The sequence below is a fragment of the Candoia aspera genome, chromosome 1 (genome assembly GCF_035149785.1).
Source record: "Candoia aspera isolate rCanAsp1 chromosome 1, rCanAsp1.hap2, whole genome shotgun sequence".
In the NCBI taxonomy this organism is placed as follows: domain Eukaryota; kingdom Metazoa; phylum Chordata; class Lepidosauria; order Squamata; family Boidae; genus Candoia; species Candoia aspera.
Window position 1 is genome coordinate 227,009,473 of NC_086153.1, and position 12,236 is coordinate 227,021,708.

The following is a 12,236-nucleotide window of genomic DNA, read 5'->3' on the forward strand; positions in this document are numbered from 1 at the left end:
AAGGATGAGGCTCTTCTGTATCTCTCTAGCACCCACAGGAGCCTGGACTAATTAAGAGCATTTTCTCTGGAAGCTTTCTGCCACTTTCCTGAATCCCACTTGTGGAGAATAGTCAGTCAATTCTGAGAGGCAGAAGAGGATGAAATATTAGAAGGATCCCAGTTAGCCCTTACATCAGTGTTTCTCAACCATGGCCACTTTAAGATGTGTGGACTTCAACTCCCAGAATTCCCCAGCCAGCAAGGCTGGCTAGGGAATTCTGGGAGTTGAAGTCAACATCTTAAAGTGGCCAAGTCTGAGAAACATTGCCTTATGTACTAATACCTTCCCCCACTCAAGCCCTTCTATCAGCTTACTTATTGGCCCTCTTCAGTTGAATATTGAGATCCACTTGATTAGCTGGCCCAGAACAGACTTCATAAGTGAAAGAAGATAATATGGAGCAGTATTCATAAGAAGAAAGCAAGCAGCAGCTTTTCTATCTCAGAAGGAGAAACCCTCCTGTGATACATGAGACATAAATCTTCACGGTACACCTCCTGGCTTCAGTGAGGATGTAGGTTATGACAAGGTGCCTGATCTTCCAGTTACTCAGCATGCAGGCAGTATCCCTATCTTCATCTGCAAGGGATCAAGCCATGCACATTCCTGAAGAAAAGTGTAGATCAGAGGAGTGGGTGGCTGAGATGTAAGAAACAACTGCTGCTGAGTTCAGCTCTTAAGTCTAGATGATTCAGGACTGTGGACCCACTTCAGCAGTAGCCTGAGGGACTTCCTTGTACTTCACAGAAAGTGAAAAACATCATGTTTCCAAAGGCAATGAAAAAGAACGTTTCTGCCCAAAACATTTCTGGCATGAAAATCTCTGTGGTGACACCGTAGAGAGGCCATGGCTTATGTACTAAAAAACCCAAAGTTCTACAAACTCCTCCAGGCTAATTTTCCAGCCACAGTAGGTTCTACAGAAACACAGGACTAAAAAGGTCTGGCTAGAAATCTGGTGTGCCATGAAAAAGCAGCAAATCACCAGAAAGCATTCTATATGTGGAAAAAGGCTGAGATGAGACTAAGGTTAAAGGCCCTTGGAGATTGACCCAAGTCTTTTTACTGACAAAATGTTCCCAAAAAGGCATATTGCCATGGTGAACATGCTTGCTACCCAAAATCTAGCCCTGTATGGCACTTCAAATCTTCTATATGTGTTGAACTATGGAAACTTCTTTAAAACTGTGGAACAGATGGCTGAGTTCAGTGCTGTACTCAGGAGCACTGAAACATACAACTAATTTTAGAAAAGCAATTCAAAATGAGATCACACAGTTACTGGCAAGAAAAGTGAGTAAAACAGTAAAAACAGAAAATTATGGCAGATCAAAAGTAACCAAGATAGTACACAGTTATTGTCTGTTATTCTGGATGACACATCTGACATTAGCGATACAGAACAAATGACTTTAATGGTGTATTTTGTAACAGAACCTCGTGGAAATGTCCCTGTAATAACGGTCGAAGAGCATTTTCTAGAATTTATTGAAACTGATGATTCTACAAGAATGGGCATGCCAAATGTGCTTCTTTAAAAGTTGGAAGATATGGAATTGTGACAGCTGACATGAAAGGTCAGAACTACAATAATAGAAAAAAGAGAGGAGTGCAGCACACAGGTCCAAGAATTAAACCGTCAAGCTTTTTTCATCCAATCAGTTCTCATTCATTAAACTTGAGCATCAGTGATGCTGCATCAGCTTCTAGGGAGGCAGCTGGATTTTTAAATGTACAGTAATTCAAAGCATCTGTCCATTTTTATCTGCTTTGACTCACCAAAGGAAAATTTTGAACTGAGCTGGGAATAGTCTCCCTGACACTGAAACCACTGAATGTCTTGCAATGGGACAGGCAAGTGGAGGCAGTAAAATCTGTGAAACACCAAACTGAAACAAGGAGTGATATCATAGTTACCATTTTTGACGATAATGCTTTGATTAGGAACTATTTGTGGGAGAACAGGGGCAGAGGAAAATGCAATCACCAGAAACATACATAACTTCATATTTTTGTGTGGCTGAGTGATGTGACACAACACACTGTTTGAAATAAAAGCTTTAAGTAAGAGATGTCAGTGTGTTGACCTTGATATACCTGAGGCAATGGAACAACTGGACAAGCAAAGTCAGACCTAGAGTCTTATAGGTTAGATGAGGCATTTCAAATCATTCTAAAGAGTTTTGAGAAGTTGGCAGATGAAGCTCATACAGCTCATTTCCCCATCTTTTCAAGAATGCAAGAATTGCCAAAGAAAAGAAGAGTTTGGCTATAAGGCATTTGACAATCCCATAAAGCACCCCAAACTATAATTCCAAATTAAACTCTTTAACCAGGTGTTGCATTGTGCAATACGGTTAGTTAAAGACTGTTTCCTGTACCTCAAGAAATGTTACAGTATACTTGGAATATTGTCTGAAATTCCAAAAGCTCTCCTTGCACCTGAGGAAGCCTTGCACCAACAATGCAGGGCCTTAAAGATACTGTTGGCACATGATGACATGCATGGCACTGAAGCAAATGGTTTGAGTGGTAAACTGAAAGGGCCAATTACAAAGGCTGTTCTGGAACATACTGTATGTTCATAAATAAGATTACCATCTTCTTTCCAAATGCTTTTGGCATTTTCTGCATACAGTAATATTTGCTAGTGGCAAATGTAGCTTCTCCATACTGAAGTTAAAACACACATACACACACCCTATGCTCTACAATGACATAGGAAAGGCTGGTTGGTACCCAGTGGAGGAATCCATTACCACAGCATCCCAAACAGATGACCATCCAGCCTCTGTATAAAAACCTCCAGTGAAGGAGAGCTCACCACTTCCTGACATGGTCTGTTCCATTGTTGAACAACTTTTATCGTTTGGATTTTTTTCCTCATGTCCATCCACTATCTACTTCCTCATAATTTATACATTATTCTGGTTCTGCTTTTTAGGTAAAGATGTTGTATGAGAGGAGTAGAATGGGAAGAAAGCAGAGCTGAGACCTCTCAAAGTCTTTGCCCAAATGATATTCACAGGCCAAGAAAGAAATCCCAGTGTGATCCACTCAGTGCACCTTTAATGTAAAATTCACCCACAAATCTCCCATAGCAGGGGATCTAATCCTTGAGCGCAGTGAGCCTGCCCATCCAGGAGAAAATGGTACATGCCTCTCACAATATCACAAATCGTCATTTCTCATGAGATGGCTGCCCTGTGCTATCAGTCTCCTGAAGCTGAAGGACAAGATCCTTTGAGATGCACCAGGATACTCAGAAAGTCATTTGCCTGACATAGGCGGATGGTGGCAGTAAGTAGCTGCTTCAGGTATCACCAAGTAGGGTACCACTTCAGTGAACACAAGTACTGCTACTTTTGAATGGGGTAGCAGGACTCATCCTAACCAACTGTGATGGCATGTGAGGGTGGCCTTGGAAGATGGGATGGGGGGGGGGGGGGAGAGATGCCACCTAGGGAACAATCAGATAAAAGAGAAAGAAGCCCACAACAGAGAAATGGCCAGAGAAAGAAACTTAGGAAGGGCTGGTCCTGACCACTCAAGTGATAAATAGGGAGTGTGGGAGCTTTGTACTTTCAGTCTTGCAAGATTCTGTTGATGTAGCCTAAGGAGTCCTGTTGAATCAGGCCATAGGCCTATCTAGGCCAACATTTTGTGTTGCATAGTGACAACCAGATGAACTGGGAAGCTCACAAATCTAGACTGGCAAAAAAAAACAAAACAGGAATCTGGTAGCAACTTTTCCAACTAACAAATTTTATTAAAAGGCATAAGCTTTAATGAGCTGTATCTCACTTCATGAGATACATAGAGTGGCTAGACTAATGTAGGATTTAAGTTGGGGGAAGGGAGGGGAAGGTAAATTGGTTAGGCCAGTGCAGGTTATATGCAAGTCAGAAGGTGCCAGCAGATACCTGATTTTTTGCCATTATAAACTAACATGGTTCTCCACCTACAGAGCCTAGACTAGAGAGGGATAATTCCGTTACAGTGTTTCTTCCCTTACATCGTTTCTCCCTTACAGTGTATTTAAGGCATGCTGTTTGTGAATTTTTTTTTTAATCCATTCAATCATGTCCAATACTCAGAGACTGCCTGAACAAGTCCCTGCAGTTTTCTTGGCAAGGTTTTTCAGAAGTGGTTTGCCATTGCCTGCTTCCTAGAGCTGAGAGAAAGTGACTGGCCCAAGGTCACCCAGCTGGCTTCGTGCCCAAGGTGGGACTAGAACTCACCATCTGCCGGTTTCTAGCCTGATGCCTTAACCACTAGACCAAACTGGCTTTCTGAATTAGGAGGCAGTAAAAACCCACAATATTAGTATTCCTTGATAGCTTGATTCTCCATGAACCTGTCAAGTTCTCTTTCAAAATCGTCTTAACTGGCAGCCATTACAACTGGCAGTGAAATCCACAAAGTATGTGCTGTATAAAAAATATTTCCTGCTCTCAGTTCTGAATCTCCCTGTCCTAAGATTCAGTCGATGACCTCAAGTTCTAACACTGCGAGAGATGGAGAAATGTTTCTCTCTATCCACATTTTGTGCTGTGCATGGTTACATATACTTCTAGCATGTCTCTCCTTGACTTCCTTTGTTCCAAGTTAAACAGCTCTATTGCTGGAGTGCTTCACCAACCCCAATTCACTTTGGTAGCCCTTTTTTGCACTTTTCCTAGCTCTATAATCTCATTCTTAAGATGCAGGGATCAGAACTGTCACCACCATCCAAGTGCTCTCACCACTGACTGATATAAGGATGCTATTATATTGGCAGTTCTATTTTAAATCTCTTCCTTCATGATTCCAAGCATGGAATTTGCCTAGGTAGGGGTGTGTGTATGCATGTGTGTGTGTATTTCTCTCTGTCCACTCCAATCCACACCCACCCACCCACCCACACAGACACACACACATACTTTTGCAGGAGTGACATCTTCATCATCATTCCAGGAACACTTGGTGAGCAAATGCCGGGTCAGATCTCAATGAAGTACAGGTAACATTGGGATACTTTATGCCAGCATGCATCACATCATTAGAATTATTAATCCTGGCTACATTTACCATTTCCAAGCCCTTTCACCCAATTTGGAGATATCCTGTTGGAGCATTCACAGTCCCTTCTTTGATGTTTCCACCCTCAGCAGTCTGACATCAGCAAATAGAGCAAACTTACTGCTCAGCCATAACTTTTCATCCTTCCTATACTGGCTTAAGAACCCTGTTCCCAGCACTGACCCCAGTATTTGGAGGAGGAATGGGAAAGCGGCATGGATACACGACCTACAATGGGAGCCGATCCATTGTCGCGGAAATAGTTTGACACGAGGAAAACTGGTACCGGGCTTGAGATCCTCTTGAGAGGGGTGGAAGTAGGAGGAACCCAACTCCGGAGAAAGGCTTTTGGAGGGGCGGGAGAACTTGGTAATCCTGCAGTCTTGGCAGATGCCCTGAGCAGAGCTTCCTCCTCTCTTCAGTCCATATTCTAGTCCTCTCCCCTTGTCTCCAACCTGTACACCTCCCAGAGGGAGGGGGTTATGTGAGTAGCAGCTGCTGGCTCCTCCTTCTCCCTCTTGCATTGCTAACAGCCTTGGAGAAGGCAAATAGGTAAGCAGGACAAGCAGGCCGCTACGCTGCAGGATCCCACCACTCCAGAAGCCATAACTGGGAGGTGGCCCCATTACTAGCATGGCTAATGAAGCCCAGTCCCTTAGTGACTGACAAGATTACTCCTGCCAGTAAACGGTTGCATGTACACCAATTCAACCTCTAGAGCAGTGTTTCTCAACCTTGGCAACTTTAAGATGTGTAGACTTTGACTCCCAGAATTCCCCAGCCGACCAGGAATTCTGGGAGTCGAAGTTCACGCATCTTAAAGTTGCTAAGGTCGAGAAACACTGCTCTAGAAAATCCGTGGTCCCATCCTTCTTCCCCTTTTCAACAGCCTAAGAAGGTTCAGAGCAGCTGCTATTTTAGAACCAATCTTTCTTGAGGTACTAAACTCAAACAGGTGTGCCTCTGGGGGCAGGAGCTCTGAACTGTCAGAACCAATGCTCAGATTCATCCAGGAGGACCTTGGCTCAGATCCTGGGGGTGATGGTGCCCTTGGCATTTCTACATTCTATGGTGAATGTCAGTATTTGAAAGTCAGAGATGACACTTTGAAACAATGTGGTCATTACACATCTGGATTTCCCTGGCAGCGTATTGTTGCACAAAACTCAGGTTTTACAACTATATGCGTATGAGCAAGATCGTTCCCCCTGATTTCTCAGGAAAAAAAGTCTGTTGATGTTTTTCACTGGGTTTGATTGATATGGAAGGATACACATATTTTGCTAAGGCATTATTTGCTTAATCATGGTGTATTAAATAAGCCACAGTTTGTGCTCACCAAATATGTTATGCTAAAATCATGGTTTATACCCAGTAATGACTGGGTTCACACAACAAACTAAATCACAGTGTAGAAAAACACATTTTGGCATAGCATAATGTGGGAACCAGGTTGATTTATTGTCCTCCCTTATGCACAGGAAATAAAAAGTTATTCTGACTAGACACCACTACATGTATAGTCAGTCCTTGATGTCAAGACCACCATCAGAGATGAACCACTAGCAAGCAGAGTTTCACATGATTTGGCATCAGTAAATGGAGTCAGTTCATACTTCAGCTATCAGTCAAATAATTCTAATGATGTGATGCGTGCTGGCATAAAGTATCCCAATGTTACCTATACTTCATTGAGATCTGACCTTGCATTTGCTCACCAAGTGTTCCTGGAATGATGATGAAGATGTCACTCCTGCAAAAGTATGTCTGTGTGGGTTAATCATGGCCATGCATGTCTGAATCAGCCCTGTCTGCAGCAAGCGCATGGATAAATTAATGTATTTTGGATCAATTCAAATATATTGATCCAAATTGAGTTGGTTGGAATTGGGCAGCATCCAAGTCAAATGAAATGAAATGAAATGAAATAAAATATATTGACAGGCAGAATGCTGGAAGATTTTCTTCTTCAGGAAACAAGCTGTCTCTGTCCTTACAAGCTAAGATCTGTCCTGAACTCTCAGATCAGCCTGACAGTGATTTTGTATGGGATGATCAATTGATAAAATGTACACTTCAACTTCCTGCTTTGAGCATTTTCAAGGGGGTTAAAGATCCACTTCTCCTTCTGCCAAATCTTAACTTAGTTTTGAGGATATGGGCTTTTTTCTTCCTAAAGCTGGCTGGAACAATCAACAGGTAGAAGATGGGTGAAATGACCCCCTCTGCTCCTCAGGACTAGCTGGGGAAGAAGGCCAGGAAAGGGTTAGCCCACACTAGATTCTGGGGGTCAGGCAAATGTGACAACCTTAAGATGAATCACCTTAACTAATGAATTATGTCCTGGATCTCATGGAAGGAAGCTAGGCTGGAAAGCACTTAAAAGGGGATCAGGACAGGTTGGGTGAAATTCTTAATAGATTTAAATAGGTCATGTTTCGACAGATACCTGGGCTTCCCCAGGCTGGGTCCCAGCTACAGCTCATTCGCTAAATGAACCCCCCCCCCCCACTTCTCTGCTCCCTTGGGCTTGCCTCCCCCAGACTCTTTGCTGAAGGCCCCACCATAAAGGGGCACAGAAGGGGGGGGAACCATTGGAATCCCCTCGCGTTTTCTTTAGACCCTGACTTTTTAAAATTAAAAAGTTAACTTCCGGGCGGGGAGGGCGAGGTAAAAGCCGCCTGCCTCTCCAGAGCTTTGGAGCTTTTCGACAAGGGGTCGCTCGAGTCCCCCTCCTTCCCTTGCCTTCTGTAGGAATGTAGCCCGAGGACAGCTCAACGTTCGCCCGGCGTCGGCTCCCCAGCGGAACAGGAGCGCCTCGCGTTTACCTTACGATCCCCGAGGGCTTGGACGGGGCGGAGAGAGAGGAGCCAGGCTGCGGGAGATGGAGCTTTCTGAAGCTGGAAGGCTTTTCCCGGGGGCCTCTAAGACGCTGAGCGACAGAGGGGAGACGCGTCCGAGATGTGGGTGATGGAAGAAATCAGTTCTCGGTGGGAGACTCACTGTCAGAAGGCCTTTGAGGAGCCACTCGCTGGAGTTTTAGGGCACGTGGAGAGGCTTTAGCGTGGGACCTGCGTGCATGCAAGGCGCGCGCGCACTCTTAGATTCTAGAGGTTCTCTGTCCTCACAACCGGGAAGCTGTCCTAGTACTGGAGAGCCTGTAGAGCTAAGGAGACCGATGCTGAAGCATAAACCCTTTGGAACCTGCAAATCTCCCTCTTTGAAGCTGCCCCGTCGGCTTTTTGGAGGCACAGCCTTTTCACTCCAGGCCGGCGAGACGTGCTTCAGGCTGGAGAAGAGATTCCTAAGCTAGAAACAGCTTCTGGTTCCTCCAGACTTCTGAAACACCTTCTCGCCTCGCCTCAGGACCTCCTAGCTCTCTAGAAGCTCTGCTTGACCCCCGCACGCGCGCGCGCACACACACACACAGACCCTCCCCTTAGAGGCTCCCGGGTCTTGAAATCATCCGTAAGCCTGACTGCTTCCCCTTGCTCCGCGCCTGGAAGTTCCAGAGAGGTACGGACCTCCACGGGCTCCCCGTTCTGTCGTTCTCGGCAACTTTCCCTGGCTTCCCAGCTACTCACCACCAGAGTCCGATGATGTTGGCTGGGCAGAGCAAGATGAAGAAAAGCCCCAGCTGGGACAACATCCTGGCGGTGGAGAGGCAGCGAGAAACGCCCGGAAGACCACCGGCCGTTGGGGCGCCGGCCCCTTCTCCAGCGCGGCGCACCGGGCGCCCCGGGAGGCGCAGGGAGAGCGCGCGGGGCAAAGCCGGCTTCACTGGCTGGGCGAGCGGTTGCTCGCAAGCCCCGTCCCGGGCGGAGGAGGAGAACCAGGGAGGGAGGGAGGGACGGCCGGCAAGGCTGCTTCCCCTTGACAGGCAAAGCGGAGCATGGGGAGGGGACGGTGAAAGGCAGAGGGAGTGGGGGTGGGGAGGGGGCTGAGCGAGGGCCAAGCGGCGCATTCCGATCCGAGCGCACCGTGATTGCCATCTCCCGCCGGCCCGGACAGGGGAACCAGCGCGGATTCTCTAGAAGGAGAGGCCCGTCTGGAGAAAAGGCAGGAGTCGGATTCCCACCCGCCCCAGCCCAGCTCACCAAAAACGTGACTTCGCCTGGCATAAACGGCTCGCCAGACCTCGCCAGCCATACCGCCGCTTCCCAATCGGGATTTGGTGGACTTTTCCCGCAAGCGAGCGGTTTCCATCAGCGGGACCGCTTCTGGAGCCGCTTCCTTCCAGCACCGTAGCGTGGGACTCTTCCTAGTCTGGACCCCCAAGGTCACCAACGTCATCTTCACGCAGAAACTGGGGTAGTTTGACTCCCTGCCTTTTAACTGCGTTCCACCCCTGTCTGGTCACAATGCCAAAGGCCTCCTTCTTTTCTCCTGGAAGGAAGGGCTCCATTTTGAGTCTTCATTGCCACACTTGATATCTTTAGCCTGGTTTCACTTCGTCCTGTTGAAGCTCTGGATTCAGCGGAGGCGCTCTTAGCTATCTAAGAGTGGGCTGCCGAGCCTGCACCACGCGCCCTTCCAAATAATTTGGGTAATCCTAAAAAGTCATAGGCGTTTTCATCAGAGCAAAGAAGCCAGTTTCCAACCCAGACTCTTGGGACAGTTTGAATATCCTCACCCAGTTCAAACTGTTTAAAATTCAGTGATTAATAGCAGATGCATGCTTGAGAATGTGCAGAACCAGAACTGATCCAATTTCTACACACACATTTTGTAGCCCACAAGCCTATCACCATAGCCAGCACTTAGATTCTGCTCTCAAAGAACAATGCACTGGCCAGGTCGAATTCTTAGCTGCCCTCCCGTTTGGCCCCTCTTCCATGCTTTTCAGTCTGTTTAGCTATATCCCATTTCCTTGGGACAGCATCCATCCTGGCTAACCTAGCTGGACTCTGGCAGTTTGGGGCCTCCCAAATGTTGCAGAACTATGACTCCCATCATCCCTCCAACTGGCCTTTCAGATTGGGACTGCTAGGAGCTGAAGTTCAGCATGATGAATTCTAACACCCCCTACTACATTTGCCTCCCATTTTTCTAATATACAGCTAACTTAATGGTCAAGGGAGTGCTAAGACAATACAAATGTGTCTGTGGAATACTGAACCTATTTCTGTCTGGGTGCCAAACTGACTTGGAGGACTGGTTCGTGCCAGCAGTGGGTGGGGCTGCATGCACACCCAGAGCCACTCTCATGCACACTCCATTCACACACACACAATTTGTCATTCGAGCATGTATGCCTACATAGCACACACACATTCCATTCAGTCTCTCCTTACCTCTCTCTCCATTTCTACAGAGACATTAGTCACACATACTGTACAGGCAGTGTTCACACAACACATTCAATCAGGTCAGTTACTTGCTTAGTCATTCCATTCCATTTGGTGGCCTATTATCCAAACTAAATTCACTGGATTAATTTATTTTATTAATTAATTAATTTAATTATTTAATTATCCTGCCTTTATTATTTTTATAAATAACTCAAGGCGGCGAACACACCTAGTACTCCTTCCTCCTCCTATTGCTCAAGGCAATAGGTGTGTGTGATCCCAGGATAAATGGGTTAATTCAGGACCTAGGCTGAGTATGTTGCATGAATCCTAGTGCAGACCCCCACCGAACCTCTAGGTGCCTTGCATTATAAAGCAAATAGTGAGCCAATACAGAAGGCTACCTATGAGCCAAGTGGTTGTTCACCTGCAAATCTTGATAGCCCCAGGCAAGCTTCTGTCTTGTATTACAGGTAAAATAGCATTTGTCTATGTTATCTGCCACTCTAAAAATGTGTATGAATAACCTATATAAATACTAGGGTCTATGCTATAATAGCATCACCAAGGCTTTTCATACCCCCCACCCCATGTTATATCCAGCCACTTTTTCAAAAGGAACAATTACATTTCTGTATGATCAGTCCTAATCTTTCCCCCTTTCTATTTCCTGCATTTCTGACATGAAACGAGATGAGTCCTAATCTGGGGCACTGATTCAGATTCAGGAAAGTTCACCTAAATGCTGCATTTTGTAGTTTATTGGACACTTATTTAAAACTGGCCATTTGTCCACTTAAGGCTGCAATCCTGTGCATGCTTTTCTGGAAGGAAGTCTTGCTGGACAGTGTGTGGGGTTATTTCCATGGATACCTGGACAGGATTCATTGTAGGACTTACACAAGTGTTTCTCAACCTTGGCAACTTTCAGATGTGTGGACCAGCAAGGCTCACTGGGGAATTCTGGGAGTTGAAATCCACATATCTGAAAGTTGCCAAGGATAAGAAACACTGACTTAGACACTTCTTGGACAAGCCTTATTGGATGGAGGCTCTGGCTGAATGCTTTGGTCCCTTAATATCATCTTTGTAGCCTTGGCAGTTCCTGTATTCACACCTGGCCCACAACTGATGCCATGGTTTCCCACCATCAGGAGAGGGAGTGGATACACAAAACTTGATGTTACATTCCCCTAGTTCTAACATGCTTTTAAAAAACAGGAGAATCCCCCCAGTTCCAAGAAAAGAAGAACATCCCTGCCCAATTTGACCCAGCCATGCTCTCTGCGCATCATTGACCACCCATTGCAGTCCTCGCCCTCTCAAAAAATGTCAAGTGCGGCTCTCCTCGGCCATGAAAATGTTGCTCATCCCAGCTATAGAAGGAATCTGAGCATGGAAAGTCTTTCCTCATCCTCTGCAGTGACTAGAAGAGGCCACCAGCCACCCATTTCACAGAATCAGGAGGGAAAAGGCCCAATTTAAAGTCATCCATCTGCCTAAATCAGCTTTGGGGGATGAGCTGGCAAGTGAACTGAAGTCTCGCGAATCCAAGTCCAGCTTAATCCCAGTTTGGAGCGTGCATATGCTTGTCAATCAACCCACCTGCATTTGTCTGCTTTGAAGCTGTCTCGCCTTGGCTGGCATAAAAATAAGGTAAACTGAAAACTATATATACCCGCAAGAGTCACATGTAAGAAATCGTGCTTGGTGATAAAAGATTTCGCACCCGGGAGAAAGGCCGGCTATCGGGTGGCGTTTTTTCTCTTTTGTTTTTACGTACCCCAACAGTTTCTATAAACAAGGACATTTAAAAATACTTTCATACGGGAACCATTCCGC

The 12,236-nt window shown here is 46.0% G+C and overlaps 1 protein-coding gene across 1 annotated transcript in view; it reads right to left on the reverse strand.

The window, feature by feature from the left end:
• WNT6 (Wnt family member 6) overlaps positions 1-8,873 on the reverse strand; it is a 41,847-nt gene extending 32,974 nt beyond the window's left edge. The window contains exon 1 of the mRNA XM_063288919.1: positions 8,688-8,873. Within this exon, the coding sequence (XP_063144989.1) occupies positions 8,688-8,752 (65 nt within the window). The 5' untranslated portion in view covers positions 8,753-8,873. The remainder of the gene's footprint in view (positions 1-8,687) is intronic.
• Between the last annotated feature and the right edge of the window lie 3,363 nt (positions 8,874-12,236).